General features: G+C 46.2%; 1 protein-coding gene across 29 annotated transcripts in view; it reads right to left on the bottom strand.

Annotated features, from left to right (window-relative positions):
* Nucleotides 1-528: 528 nt before the first annotated feature.
* Nucleotides 529-15,442, bottom strand: part of PPP6R3 (protein phosphatase 6 regulatory subunit 3) — a 129,071-nt gene continuing 114,157 nt past the window's right edge. For 16 of the 29 annotated variants that reach the window (XM_082476444.1, XM_082476445.1, XM_082476446.1 and 13 more), the window contains 6 exons: nucleotides 15,010-15,163; nucleotides 13,578-13,684; nucleotides 12,074-12,224; nucleotides 6,165-6,182; nucleotides 5,781-5,897; nucleotides 4,879-5,129 (listed from right to left, as the gene is read on the bottom strand). In XM_082476444.1, coding sequence (XP_082332570.1) covers nucleotides 4,934-5,129; nucleotides 5,781-5,897; nucleotides 6,165-6,182; nucleotides 12,074-12,224; nucleotides 13,578-13,684; nucleotides 15,010-15,163 — 743 coding nt within the window. In that variant the 3' untranslated portion in view covers nucleotides 4,879-4,933. Of the gene's footprint in view, nucleotides 1,039-1,251; nucleotides 2,779-4,878; nucleotides 5,130-5,780; nucleotides 5,898-6,164; nucleotides 6,183-7,627; nucleotides 7,811-12,073; nucleotides 12,225-13,577; nucleotides 13,685-15,009; nucleotides 15,164-15,442 lie in introns of those variants that run through there. The other 13 variants (XM_082476431.1, XM_082476457.1, XM_082476432.1 and 10 more) reach the window with 5 other exon arrangements.

Here is a 15,442-nt window from a genome sequence, read left to right as displayed (position 1 = left end):
GCCCAGGAGTGTGTGCCCAGACTAGCACAGGGGGACGTGGTGACTAGCTGGCTCTGGGGGATTGATAACAACCAGGGGGACACTTGCTTATACAAACAGACAAAGGAGGGAAAAGGAGCAGCTGTGACACAGCCTCACATTCTGAACACCACTATGGAACACCTGAGAAATTTTACCTCCACAGTTACCTCCTGGGGCCGGATGCCAAAACCCCAGGCTGGGGAGGTGTTGTACACGGAGGACAGACACAGCACGAGCTCGCAGCAGATCCCCTGAGCAAAGTACACGGAGCCCCTGCGCGGTGGGCTCTGGCTGCTCCCGCCATCTGGGCAGGACAAGCCCCCGAGCCCGCGGACAGCAGGCTCTTCCCTGGGCGCAGCTGCTCAGTCTCCCCGGCGCAGGATCTGGTGCACGCAGCACGAGAGCTGGTGTCAGGAAGCCCGACCCGTCAAACACCAATGGTGCTTCTCTCGTAAGGCCCCACACCCTGTCTAGTTATTAAAGCCCAAGCAAGGTACAAGAGAAGACTTCTAGAAACAAAGAATCAGGCTTTATTTTGTTGTCGTTTTTTAATACAGGTATGGTGTCGTAGACATCTGTTAGTCTCGCATTCAGTACGGCCAACCCACAGAAATGAAAGTAGAAACTCAGTGAGCTTGTGCTCGCTCCTGCCCCTGGGGCTGGCACCCTCCCACCCCCAACAGCCTTTGTGCTGCCCTCCCGTGCCCCCTCCCTGCCACACGAGTCGAGCAGAACAAAACACCCCCCCCAAGGAGAAACCCTGAGTGCCCTTTCATCAGCAGTGGGTGGGATGAAATAAGACACCATGTTTACCTTGGGTGGGATGGAGAAGCCAAGCAAATCCAGACGGTACAGGGGCAGCGCGTGCACCCCTGGAGCCAGGCCGGTGCCCGCAAAGCTCTCTACCAGGCGAGACGAGAGCGCGCCGTCCTTCCACAGTCCCCGAGGTCCGGGTCGCATCAGTCAGCGTCCTTGAGACAAGCGAAGGGCGCCCTGTCCTCTGGCAGTGCTAGAGTCCTGGGGAAAGCACCCGAGGGCAGTGTCTTCTGGGAGGAGCTCCCAACAGAAAGGGTCCCTGAGGAGGCGCGCGAAGGCCAGGCACAGCAGCCCTGCCGTCTGTCCCAGGGGCACGGCCGACTCCACTGTCCTTGAGGGCTAGGCCTGCCTCGGGAAACCTCATGAAGGGTTTCCACACCATTTACAATGGAAAAGTAAATCAGAAATAAGGCATTAGACATTTGATTTTTTTATTTCCATATGCAATGTAATGTTTAGGCACGCTGCTTGGGATGCTATTTCTAAAAAAATCGTTGGCCATTTTTCAGAATATCCTTTTGGTTTTAAATACTGGTCAGGAAAAACAAATGATGTAAAAATACGTGAATAATTTTCTATTACAGAAATGAAAAACTGATTTGCATCTAAAAGTGCAGGAGGTGAAGTAATTTAACCCTTTCACCAGACAATATGGCAATATACAATATATTGCTTCAGCTGTTTGAGAAGGCTGTGATGTATTTTTATACTGACATAGAAAATTATAAATTACATTGAATTAGTATCCATAATCACTATATATGTACACAAACCAGTTCTTAAAAAAAAATACACTGGTTTAGAATTTACGAGTGAAAACCTCACAAGGTACAGTAAAACAATTAACATGCTTAGGTGCCAGATTTTGATTTCTAGTTTAAAAATACTAGCCTGTAAAATGAACGCACTCTAATTCCATTAGCAGCACGAGCATTTTTCCACTGACTTGCCTAATATGATTTAGGTATGTTAGATACGCAGATTGCTCTGAAACTTTCATTGGTGTTGCTTGTTAACAAGGTAAATTTTGGTGAATGGGTTAAAAGGCAGATGAACAACCAAAACAAAACAAAAAACAAAAACAAAAAAAACCCAAACCACAAGCCATGTACACTCCAAATATTCTAGTGTTTCACCTGTAGGGATAATCAGTTCAAGCAAACAAGACTTTAACAGAACATATGGCTTTACAATAACATCAATTTATCAACTAAGTTGTAGCAATAAATACTTAATCTCTACCAATAGACTTACATTTTTTGATCCGCTTTAAACAATACAGAAAACAGTTACCAATCAAAAACTGGTTATAAAAAGAACACCAAGAATTTCTTATTCAAAATCACTTTTGTAAGTTAGAACAACCAAAATAACACTTAGAGGGCATCTCAATCCTACAACTCCTCGCCAACTTGGAAGAAAAATGAATTCAGAACTTTGTACAAGGTGAAAAATGTATGAAAACTGCCTAATACTTTGGTCACACTAATAATTGTCAAATAGTTATGTTTCAAATACAATAGATCTGTGTATTCACTTTTATAAAACTATTCTTACAGCCATTTTAACTATAGTATTACTACTATTATTACATGGGTGGCAAGATCTTATTTCACAGGCTACCCATTATTTAGAACAATACAATATAAACATACGCAAAAATTCTTGGTATTTGTCAATGTGCAATATTTGTACACTTCTGGGTTTCTCTGTACAACGTCTTAGACTCTAGAATATAAAGGTTGCTGGTCCTGATCCCTTGCAGAGTGCGTGCAGCAGCGGTGGCTCGGCGGGCCCCCGACGCAGCCCCGGACCCCGCACGGTGGCGCCTGCGGTCCCCGGTCAGCAGCAGCAGCAGCGGCGGCGGCAGCGGCGGCGGAGCTCGCTCATCATACGGGGCCGTTAACCGCCGCATCGCCCGGCATGCTCGACTGCTCAGTCCTGCGGGGTGAGACCAACTCCGTGTAGCTCCCCGAGGGTGGGGAGCGTTTATTCGAATATTGTCTGCGCAGCGCCTAGCACAAAGCCTGCACTCAGCAGTTACTTCATGAAATGCTTCTTAAATGAATTTTCCTAAAGCTCTAGAAAATCTAACTGAACTGCTCTAAGCTTCAGCTCCGGCGAACTAAGCACGTAGCAAGGGCTGCAGAGGAGCGGGGGCTCCGTGAGACCCACCGCACCTCAGCCCCTCAGAAGCACAGGGACAGACTGGTCAGTGGTCCCCGAACCTTCAGGAGCTGTTTGCTCATCCCTCCTTCAAAACAGCTTTTTCTCTGTTCTGTACATTGCAATCCACATAAAATTTCACTTGATAAAAATAGGATTTTGCTACTGGGGGGTGGGGTGGGGGGGACAAAAGTTTGTAAAAGGACCAACTTTGAGAACAAAGGTGTGCACTTTAACAAACGTGCTCCCCCGAAGCAAACATCAGGGGTGACGCTGCAGGGGGTGGGGGTGGGGGGAGAGGGGGATACGAAAGGAACAAAGTGGTGACAGGGTACCCAGGACCTTCCTGCCGAACTACAATGTGACCTACATCTTATGAACGAGACTTAGGAAAAGATGTTTAGGGCTGAAATTGGGAAGCACAAGTACTCTTGAACCGGCACTCCAACTTTACAGAGTGCTTCAGACCCCTGCTAATCCTAACAGAGACACATGAAGTCAGCTCCACTCACACAGCAGACTCTCCCTACATTCCATGGTGTCTCAATATATCACAGACACAGGCACTTGCATTCTGGAACCAGACATAACCGGGCACATGCCCTGCCTTCGCCACTTACAAGCCGTGTCTTAACCTCTCTCACCTCAGTTTTCTCCCCCTGTAAAACAACCCCCCCAAAGAAATGAGTATACAACGTATGCAAGGTACCTGTTTGCACACTGCTGGCACAGATACCGTACATACTTGATAAATACTGAAAAATAAAATTTTGTGGCAATGAAAAGCTTTACGTGCAATAGTGCACATCTGTCAACCTCAAAATTAATATTTGGCTGTGACAGGAACGATCTCGGTAAGATTGCATACAGAAAGTCCCAAATGGCTATCTTCATCGTCAACAGTACCGTAAATTGCTTTTAGAATGCAAATGTGACACATCAGAAAACCTACCTCTGTCCCCAAGACAGCAGCTCAGATGCCCGACTGCCCTACCTAAAAGTGGGACTCCTATTCCTTCATCCAGCTTTATTTACTCTTCATGTCCCTGTACATTATCTGTGGTGTCTGTTTTGCTACTGTTTTATCACGAGGCCTAAACCAGTGCCTGCTGCACTCATATGTGTTGGACGGAGGAAGGACAGGCAGACAAGTGATGGCCCCTCTTCTCCCACTGGCTCTCCCCACCTTTTTCCTCCACTGCCTGAGTCCTGCAGATTGGGAGAGGCAGGGCTCCTCATCCCAGATGTTTCTCTGCACGAAGAGCAAGTGGGTCCCCCGAGGCAAACACTTCTGCACTCCGGAGCCCAGGAGCCGATCCCACAGGCAGGCTGTATCACTCATGCCAGAGAAACCAAGAACACGCTCCAGGAGCAACGACTCCAAAGTGGGACAGGCTAGATACCTTGTAGGCGGCTCTCCATACAAAGGAAATTTACAGGGAGACACTAGGGAGGTGACAAGGACTGCTTAGGTTATTACACCTACAGAGGACCTCTGAAAAAAACATACCAAACCCTAGGCACAAGAGTGACTTGCCCAAACCCTTAGATGCACAGCTGGGGCTGGCTCCCCTGCAGCCGGAGTACCATCCCGTCTCCTCCTCCCAAAGCCACCACTACAGCCAGCACGCACAAGTAGTTCTTATAATTAATTTGTTTTATACACACACACAAGTTTTTAATTACAAAAGCAAACCCCTCATCCCAGCTGTAATTTCCATGAGAGAAACAAAAGCAGGGTTTGCTACAGTATGAACATACAGATTTACTGACCAGTGAACAGAGAGTGCCCCCTGCTGGTTCCCACTGGTTACTCTGCCCCTAAAATGCCTAGATTTGGGGGCGTCAGCTGAGAGGGAAAGTACTTCTCAGCAATGGCTTTAAAAGTTACTTTATTCCTTATGGAAGGAATATACAAAGTTGGATATATTTAATCAAAACAGTTCAGTCTGCGCAGCGCTGAGCGAACGTCCTTGTGGTCTAAGGGCAAGTCCTCAACTTCCCACGCAAGCTCTGGAGCAACAGGAGGCCGCCCTCGCCCTGCCTGCGGGGCTGCACACAGCCCAGGGTGGCCCTTGGGGGCTGGGGCTCTGGCTGGGCCTGTCCCTCCAGACCACGGGCTCAGTCTAGGCAAAAGGTGACTAGACAGATAACGTCACATTTCAAATCCCCTGGCTCTAGTGGTGGGATCTTCACACTTCATCCGGACAAGATAAATATTTCGCAAAAACAAAACCAAAGAGGGACTCATCTGAGAGTTGACAGTATTTAGCCACACATATGAAAGGGTCTCCAGGAAAGCCCTCCCGGGTGTCACATGGACACATCTGTGGGAACCGGGCACTAGGGAGCCGCTCGTGTGTGCCTGGCAGCTGGGTGACTATGGCACTGAGGGAACCCAATCCTGGAAGGGCTCAGTATCAGCCTCAACCTGGTGCCTCATCAAGAAAAAAAAAGGGGGGTGGGTGGGTGGGGTTATGCCAGCATGAGAGACGCCTCCAGCCCAAATAATTTCTCAAAGAGCCAGTGATGTTACTGAATCTCTAAAAACCAGTTAGTTTTCAGCTTCTGCAGTAGGAGATGAACTGTTACGTCTACGTTCTCAGCTCAGTCACCCTGATTACCATACGGAACTGAGAAAATGCTTCTGTGCAAGTCACTGAACACCTGAGGACAACTGTTAACGACCCCCCACCGCCATACCAACCTCCCTCCCAGCTCCCAGGAGACAAAGCCAGAGCAGGGCCTAGGCAGGACGGCCGGAAGCAGGTAGTTACCTCTGCTCTGGGCTGCTGGGGGGCCGGGGGGCTGCAGACTTCCCCTCTGCCGTCTCCAGGCTCTCCTCCGCGTCTTTACAAGCAGCATCTTGAGAGGTAGACAGTTTTCCTTCCTCACTGCAGTGAAGAGCACGACACGCAGCATTAGACGCCCGACGCGGCAGCACCGGGTGGAGGAGGAGGGCGCATGCAGATGGCTCTGGAAGTCATGGCGGCCATGGATCCGAGCCCCGGGGCTGAGCATGCTCGGGGGGGATCACAGGGACCACAGGCACGACTGGGACACCACGGAAGGGGAGGGTCACACACAAGTGGGGGTCGAAAGAGGGACGATGTAGTGCAGCTGGTGTCTGGTAAAGAATGGTCCCACGTCACTGTACATACCGGTAGGATTTCAACACTCTGAAGCCAAGTGTGCAAAACAGAAAAAGAAATGTACAACAGTTTCAGAATACTCCTATAAATGAGGTATTTGGGGGAATAATATGTCCACGACTGCACATAAGCAAAACTGCAGACTCGGTGAAGGTGTCAAATGAACCTGTTTGAAGGAATGAGTCTTTAGTTAAAGACTTCTGCCTTCAGGGCCAAGCCCCCCATCAGCTTGCTGGCTGGTGTCACGCGAGCAGGAGGCCGTGCAGCCTGAGCCAGGACGCATTTCTGCAGCTGTCTTCTGACAGTGCGTGAGAAGGACAAACCACGAAGGGAAAGAGAGCCAGGAACAGTGGCCAGAAAGGTAAAAACTGGTCCTGAGGGGTCAGAGAGAGGGCTTGGGGAAACGAAACATGAAAGGATGATTTTCCCCTTAGATTGCTCTTGCAGAGAAAGACAAGGAGCAAATGCTGTCAACTGTCTGTGGGCTGGGAATTTAGACTTCTGCCTATTTTGTGTCTGGCATTCCCATTTTGACACAATCCAAGATGGCACTAAATTGAGCTTTTAAGGGCAGCTAAAGGTTCCCTTTGGGACAGTCCATCATTCTTAGTGTGGGGTCCTGTCCCAGATTTGCTTATGAAAAACCTCACTTTAGGATGACTTTTCGGTGGCTTTCAGACGGGTCTGGCAATTTACAAGGAGGAAAGTGAACGGAAGTCTATTTCATTACTCCTCCTAATTGATCCCCATTCTCCACTCCCTGCCCACCAAAGCGACTATCCTGATGTGATCAATACGTTACTTTCATTCTCGCACGTGTATTCTGAGACACATCACTGGCCTGGAACCGCACACCCCGCTGAATTTATCTCTGTACCAGCACAGTCTGCAGGGCCGTCTTTTCCTGCTGCCTGTGGCACAGCATCCCACGGTGCACACCTCCCGTTCTACCGCGTTCTCACAGCGACCGGTGCCTCTGTGCACACGGCTGCAACGCTGCCACTGCCTGCTGGGGCCCCACTGGACCCGCTGGGACACTTCTCAGGGCTCTACACGCAGGAGTGGAAAATGCTGGCCATCCTCCTTCCAGCCAGCATGCCCACCAGCAGGGCGACAGGGTTCCTGTAGCCCCCGAGCCCACCAATACTCAGCATTTCCCACCTTTCCAATTCCTGCCAGTCTAGTAAGAGGTATCTGATAATAAATGAGTTTTGAGTATCTCTTCTTAGTTTTGCCCCTTTGGGTTTCCTTGTCTGTAAACTGCCTAATGATATTTTTTGCCCATTTTCTGATTTGGGTTTTCTACATCTTTTCCTTACTGGTTTGAATATTAAATGTTAATTTCTGACTGATTTAGAGCTGTAAGCTTTTCCCCCCTCAATGTGCCATCTGCCTCTTAATTTTGTCTACAATACTGTATTAACCAGAAATTCTTAAATTTGATGTAATCCAATTCTATTCTTTGCATGAGGTTTATGCTTTTGGAGGTTGCTTTGTTCTGTTTTGAAAAAGAAGTCCTTTTCTGTCCACAGGTCAGGATACACTGCATTTTCTTCTAACTACCATGAGACTCTGGCCACATCACTTAACTCCAGTATCTCATTTTCATCATCTGGAAAGCGGGATGATAGCCATGGTACTTATCTTATAGGGTCCTTGAAAGAAAGAAATGAGTTAACACGTGAGCAATATCTGGCACAGCGCCAGGCACCCAGGAGGCGCTGCACGTGTGCTCTCACCCTTCGTGCTCAGGCTTCACTGGTTCCCTTGGAGTGAGCCCGCCTCCACCACCTGCTACACCATCCGCCTTGGGACTGAGCTCTCTCTCACCACAGTGGCCCCTTTAACTATCTGTGTGCTAATATCACACCGTTTTAAGTATTTTGACTTTGCAGCATGACCAGTACTGTCAGGGTAAGTCTCTTATTTAACCTTTCTATGGCTCTCTAAGCAATTTGGGAAACTTTTTATTCCACATGAATTTTAGAATATGTTTATCAAGCGTCTTAAAATTCCAACTGAAATTGTGACTGGGACTGCACTAAACTTACAGATTAATCTGGTGATGGTGGGTGTCTCTGCAGCACTGAGCTGTCCCATCTCGTTGTGATGGCCTTCACTTGTCCAGATCTTCTTCTGTGGCTTCTTTTATTAGCACTTTCGAGTTTTCTCTATAGATATCTGGGTTAAGATAATTCCTAAATAATTTATAGTTGGATGTATTTTGTGACTGGCACTTTCCTTTTTATTATATATACAACCTAGTTGCTTACGACTGATGTAGAGAAAGGCTACTGATTTTTTAAATTGCTCTCTTGACTGGCAGCTTTGCTGAAATCTTACAAGTCTGCTACTGACCTAGTTGTAGTTGATCATTATCACCTGCAAATAATCAGTTTCATCACTTCCCATCTCATCTTTACCTATACCTCTATTTATTCTTCCTTTCTTCTTAACACTCCCCAGGACTGCCTATACAGTGGCAGTGACAATGGGCATCCCTATTTGCTCCTTCCATTAAAGTTAATGCACCTAAAATTTCTTCATTAAGTATACTTTTTGGTGTAGTATTTTGGTATTTAGCTTTTACCAAGTTAAGGAAATTCACTTCTCTTCCTGCTTTGCTCAGTGCTTTAATCATATATAGCTTTTTAATCATATATAGCTTTTTTCAAAAGCTTCATCAAAAACATCAAATGACTTTCGTTCACTCTATTAATATGCAGTGAATTACACTGACAGACTTCCTGATGCCGAACCATCCTTGCAGTCCAGGGATAAACTCTGACTGATCATTATGAATCATTTTTAGTATACTGTCAGGTTCAGTTAGCAAATATTTTATATAGGATGTTTCCATTTAGTTTGCTTGTAAGTGACATAAGCTGATCATTTCCCGTAATTATCCTTATCTGGTTTTGGAATTAAGATTTCACTCCCTCACAAAAAGATCCAGGCAGCTTTTGCACTTTTTCTATTTTCTGTAACAATTTAGATAGGAATTAATAGATTAACACGCATGAAGGGACTTCCCTGGAGTTTAGGTGGTTAAGACTCTGCGCTCCCACTGCAGGGGGCACGGGTTCCATCCCTGTTTGGGGAACTAAGATCCTGCATGCCTCATGGCACGGCCAAAACAAACAAACAAACAAAAATGCGTGGAACAGCACTGAATCATTACTGTCACTGACACGAGGCTGAGGCTGACCCGTCAGTCTGCTCCTTGCTTTCCTCCACCAATAATGGCTTGTTTGTATCCTTTGTCAACTTAAAAAAGTTATTAGATTGTGTCTCTTCCTTTGATATTAGGTTCTTCCTATATCCTGCTACTGCATGTTTCTTTGCTGGTTATGGCTTGTCTTTTCATTTTATTGTGTCTTTTGGAATACTAGAAATTAAATAAAGTCAAATTTATTAATCTTTCCCCTTATGGTTTGGCTTTTTTATGGTTAAGAAACCCTTTACCATAAAGTTGTAAGATACTCTCTTATGCTGTCTTCTGAAAGTTGTAGTTTTGCCTTTCATACTTATGTTGAGAGATTTAATTTTATTTTTCTCCAACATTGGATAATCACTATTTATTAGTCCCTTCCTTCCTCACCAGCTTATGTCACCCTAACACGTAAGTGTAGGGGGTCTGTCTGTCTGTTTGTACAACTCTGTGCCTAGGTCACACGCATCACCTCAATAATAGTAAGTCTTGCTACCTAATACAGTGAAGGCCCCTCACTTTACTCTCTTTAACATGACCTTGGCTATTCTTGGCTCCCCTTGGTCTTCTCTGGGAATCTCACAATCTGCTTCTCCCTTTCATAAAAACTCCATTGGGATTTTGATGAGAAGTACGTTCATTTTACAGATTAATTTGTTAAGAAATGCCAAAGATATCGCCCCATTAGCAAACATGGTATATCTCCCTATTTATTTAGGCCTTTGTTTTTTTCAGTCTTAGTTATAGACAAGGTTTAACTTTTCATTTAAAAAGGGGGAGGGACACATCTAAGACATCTTGTGTTGGCTTATAAGGTGCAATTGATTTGTGGGTGCATCCAGTAAACTTGTTAAACTTTCCTCATAATTCTAATATTTACCTATAGATTCCACTGGAATTTTTTTTTAATTAATTAATTTATTTAATATTTATTTTTGGCTATGTTGGGTCTTTGTTTCTGTGCGAGGGCTTTCTCCAGTTGCGGCGAGCGGGGGCCACTCCTCATCGCGGTGCACCGGCCTCTCACTATCGCGGCTTCTCTTGTTGCGGAGCACAGGCTCCAGACGCACAGGCTCAGTAGTTGTGGCTCACGGGCTTAGTTGCTCCCTGGCATGTGGGATCTTCCCAGACTAGGGCTCGAACCCGTGTACCCTGCATTGGCAGGCAGATTCTTAACCACTGCGCCACCAGGGAAGCCCTGGAATTTTTTATGTAGAAAATCATAACCTACGAACAAACAATAACCATTTTATCTCTTTCAAATCTGTTTTTATTTATGCTGCGTGTGCTAAGACCAGCAGCACAGTGCTGAAGAGAAGCAGTCACTGCAGGGTTCGCTGTCTGGGTCATGTCTTTGAAGGGACTATTTCTTCAAAATAATGCTTCACCGTTAAGAATAAAGTCTGCTGTAGACTTTCAGTAGACACTTTTATCAGTAGCTATTTTCTATTCCTAGGTTGCTAAATAGCCACAACTTTAATTTTTATCAAATGCTTTTCTGTCTATCTACCGAAGGTCCAAAGGGTTTTTATCCTTTTATCTGTGAATTACCTTCAATAATCTTTACAATGTTATAACATCCTTACATTCATGCGATACATCCTTGGTCATGACTTAAAAACACATTGCTGGATTTGGTTTGCTGGCTTTTAACTTTAAAGTGTTCTACATATAGAGCCACACATGAAAGTAGCCTACAATTATTTTTTCTTTCATGCTTTGCTTGACTTCATGAGTTGGGAAGCATTACTTCTCGTGATCTCAAAGGGTCTGTGTAAGATGGAGACCAGAGCTCTAAGCACTGGTTTAGTTGCAGTCTGTAGGTTTTGATAGAACTTTTTCATTACTCTTTCAGTTTTAAGTTCTTCATTTTCATTATGATTCCTTGTTGGCCCATGAGTTTAGAAGTGAGGCTAATTTCCAAATATGTTTTTTTAAAGCTATCATTTTGCTACTGAATTCTGCTGGCTGCATTATGTCTGGAGAAAATGATCTGTACAGTACCAAACCTTTGGCTTAGATGGTCCAAGCTTTGCAGCCTGCCTGTATCCAGTGCAATTCCTATCATGGCTAGAGATTGTCAGTTTTTTATACGCATGTATTTTGAATCCATCAGTGTTCTGAATCTACAGTCTTCTAAACACTATTAAAACGGGAGGGGTGGGACTTCCCTGGTGGTCCAGTGGTAAAGAATCCTCCTTACAATGCAGGGGACGCAGATTCAATCCCTGGTCAGGGAACTAAGATCCCACATGTTGCGGGGCAACTAAGCCCGCGTATCACAACTACTGAGCTTGCGCACCTCAACTAGAGCCTGCGTGCCGTAAACCACAGAGCCCGCGTGCCACAACTAGAGAGAGAAAACCCGCACGTCACAACTAGAGAGAGAAAACCCACACGCCACAACTAGAGAGGAGCCCGCGTGCCTCAATGAAGACTCAACGCAGCCATAAACAAGTAAATAAATAATCTTTAAAGAAAACGGGGGCGGGGGGGGGGGCAACACTTAACGACCCAACACTTAACGACCCAAACTCCATCTCTTTGTTAAGATTCAATGAATTTAACGGAGATATTAGAAAGAGGTCAGGTTCATGTCTGAACCCACATTTGAATCAAATTAAAGCTGTTAATATCTGCGGTCTCTCTCCCCTCCGCCTCCCCCTCCAACAACCTGAAGCTGCCAGCACACTGTAGCCCTGGTTACCTTTTGAAGACCGCAGTTTCTGTCTTGGCATCCACAGTGAGGCTCAGAGTTTCCTTCACGCCGCCATTCATCACTGTCTCAGTTACCTTGTCTGTATTTTCTGCATCCTCCTCTCCATCAGAGCTGGCTTCCATGGCCACACTGCCTGGCGCTGAAAAGAACACACAGCTGAACGTCACGAACACCTGTGCAGACCCAGCCACCCAACGTTACCTCTACTGCTTGAAGAAGAAGAAAAGTGACATGATCTGCCTGTTGCTGCCTCTTGGCGATGCCCACAGGAGAGAAGCTGCATGGGTTCCCCGCAGCGTAGGACCGGTGAGTCCCCCCCCCGTCTCCCCAGCTACCCGCACACCCAACTTTCTCCCAGCCAAGTCTCCTGCCCCTCACGTTCTCCAGTTCCCAGCGCAGGACAGACGGGCGGTCGTGTATTCTACAACCACAACCCACCAGAACCCAGTTCATGGTTTATCCATGTACCCTTCTCATTCATCCTTCTCCTCTCACTTGTCCCACACTTGGGTCCTATTCTTTTCCTTTTTTAAAGTTACCTTTTTGTGGTTCCCTGTGGATTATTTCTTTGTTCTATAACAAAGGTCACCCAGCCTGACCACCTTACCACTTACCAACCTCAGAGCCCGGGGCAAAGCACCCAACCTGCGCCTGAGTTTTCTTATCCACAAAATGGGGGTATATGAAGCCACCTGTAGAACCGCTGAGGGATAAATTAGGTCATCTATATAGAATGTTTACAAAATACTGATTTCTGGGTTTATTAATTTCCTGCCCCTTGGTTCCTGTGCCCTCTACCTGTACCCTCATTTCCTTTTCTCAGGACTGACTTCTCTGTTTCCTCCACATACTATCCACGCCCACTCCTCGCCCCCTTTACTAACCTCCGCGCTCTCCCCCCACCTCCCACGCCCCTCATCAGGTTGAAAATAGTTCAGGGCCTATGCAACGAACAGGTGCATGTTTTGAAAAAGACAGCCACTGGATACCCTTGACCATTTCATCTATTCACAAAGGTGGGAAGAAAATAAACCACCACAGAGCCTGAAATGTGCCCAGACATACACATATGCACCAAGAAAGCAAACTCCAAGGGACGAAAGAACGGGGTGCAAGATGGGCTTGGCGCACACATGACTAGTTCTGGTTTTATTCACCCTGCGTGCTCTAAGCTAGGCCAGTCATCCTTTCTGGGCCTGTTTCCTTTCCTGTCTTGAGGGAACCGAGTGACTGGTAACTTAGATCCCTTACTGTTCTAGGATCAGCATGCTGTGGTTCTGGCAAACATACACAACTTCTTTTCCTCAATAGCCCTGAGCACATCAGACCCACCATCTCATTTTCCTGGGTCCTTGGAGCCCCTGAACTTTTAAAAAACCTGCTTTGCGGACAAAGACAACTTTTCCGATCTAGAACACTCAGCATAAAGTTACAGTGCGAACAACCACCACAGGAGCGGCCCACAGGCCGGGCCCCGGTGCTCTGCACCCACCTTCCGGCTGCACTGCCAGCGCAGCCGCACTGGGCGCCAGAGGGCCCACTGGCTCCGTGCTGGTCTCCATTTCCACTGGAGAACTGCTCCTTAAAGAGTCTTTTGTACTTTTAGAAGAGAGAAAATTCAGAGGTTAGCAGTGGGAAACAGACCTCAGTTATCATTATTCCCAAAAAACCTTTGAACATCAGTTCCAATTCCACTGGGGAGACACGGTTGGTTATAGACTCCAATGAATGACACACAGATCTAAGCATGGACGGCGGCTTGGAGTAGCAGATGAGTGTGGGTGGGCCGATATTCTGCTAAATCAGCAGGGCAGTCGCACAGGGACTTCTCAGAGGTTTCTAGACAGTTTCAAAATGCCCCCAGCCCCTCATGGTCACATAATCCCCAGGCTCCCAGGGCTGGGACAGCAGTGTGTACGCTGTACGATATGAACTGTATCTACAGTGCCATTTTTACAAAAATCCTTATCGCCTCAAGCCAAACTGCCTAGAGCGCCTGGCCCTCTTAATGATATTTAATGAGAAAACATGGCCTGTGCACAAGGGCTTGTAAAGGGAAGCGAGACGCTTCAACAACATTCTCAAGTAACCAGAAAAGCAAGAGCTGGAAACTTGATTGTCCTGCACTGGAAGAGTCAGTGAAATAATTCATCAAATCCAGGAGATATTTTCCATAAACCTCACTTTTACCTCTGAATAACGGCTCACTGCTATTGTTAGATAGAGGTGCTGTAAAGCCTCCTCTTTGGTTTGTCTGTAACGGTAAATGCTAGTTCATAACAGTTTGTCTTATCTTTTCCATTACCAGTGACTGTTTTTCAGTAGATGAAATAAAACAACGTTAATCAAATCAAAGTAAGTCTAACAAGACATGAAATCCATGGTTAATACTCAAATGCTGACAATATTATTCAGGAAAACTACAAAATGATAGGTTGCTGTTACTGAGAATTACAATTAACAAGATTGACAGCCATACCTGTCACACCCCTTAATTTACAGCACTAGACCAGCTACAAGCGAAATACAAGTTCACATTATCTATTAAATTCAAGATATATTCTGCATTCTTCTACAATATTCCACACTGAGGTGTCTGCCAGGAATTCTTTGGCTTCACCTCGTTCCCAAGCCTGTCCTGACACCTTCATCAGCACTGTGCTGACTGACTTCCTGGCCATATCTCCCCAGCCTACTTTGTTATGATCTACTCCTTTCCCAGTTCATCCTGGATGAAAGGAGGAGGAGGAGGACTGTTTTTCTTGTAACTCACAGCTGTGTCAATATCTCCCCCTGTTGATGTTCAATCTTGTTTAAGGCACTATATTCAACTTGGAAGAAAATCAAGGTGACAGTGTCAACAACACCCACGGCATCCTCGGTTCTCGTGTGGAAAGCTTTAGAGAGCTGGCGCACACGCTCACCTCAGGGAAGATGCGAACTCGGAAAAAGAAGCCCAGCCTGTCTCCTTAGTCGGCACTGGCTCCTCTGCGCTCCAGACGTCAGAACCCACAGAGTCTAAGGGAGCACCGTGCGTTGTCTCCATGGGGACATCAAAGCTGGCAGACCAGCTGGGTGCTAAAAAGAGGGGAAGCATTTCATTTTGAGAACACCTCAGTTGTTTACTATAACACAAGTATTTTTCAAAAACAGGTGCAATGATGAAAAGCCCGCAGTTGTGGGCCAAGGGCACTCTAATACACCGTGGGTAGAAGCGGACATGGTACAGCCACTTGGAGGGCAATTTGGAGACATCTACCCTATTATAAAACTGTGTGTTCCCTTTGATCCCTTGGCAATTCCTCTCTACGATTTTTTTCCAATAGAGATTATCACACAAGAAGACAAAGCCACACA

Source organism: Balaenoptera physalus (assembly GCF_965194825.1).
Source record: "Balaenoptera physalus genome assembly, chromosome: 10".
Taxonomy (NCBI): domain Eukaryota; kingdom Metazoa; phylum Chordata; class Mammalia; order Artiodactyla; family Balaenopteridae; genus Balaenoptera; species Balaenoptera physalus.
This window is presented reverse-complemented; position numbering and strand designations above follow the sequence as displayed.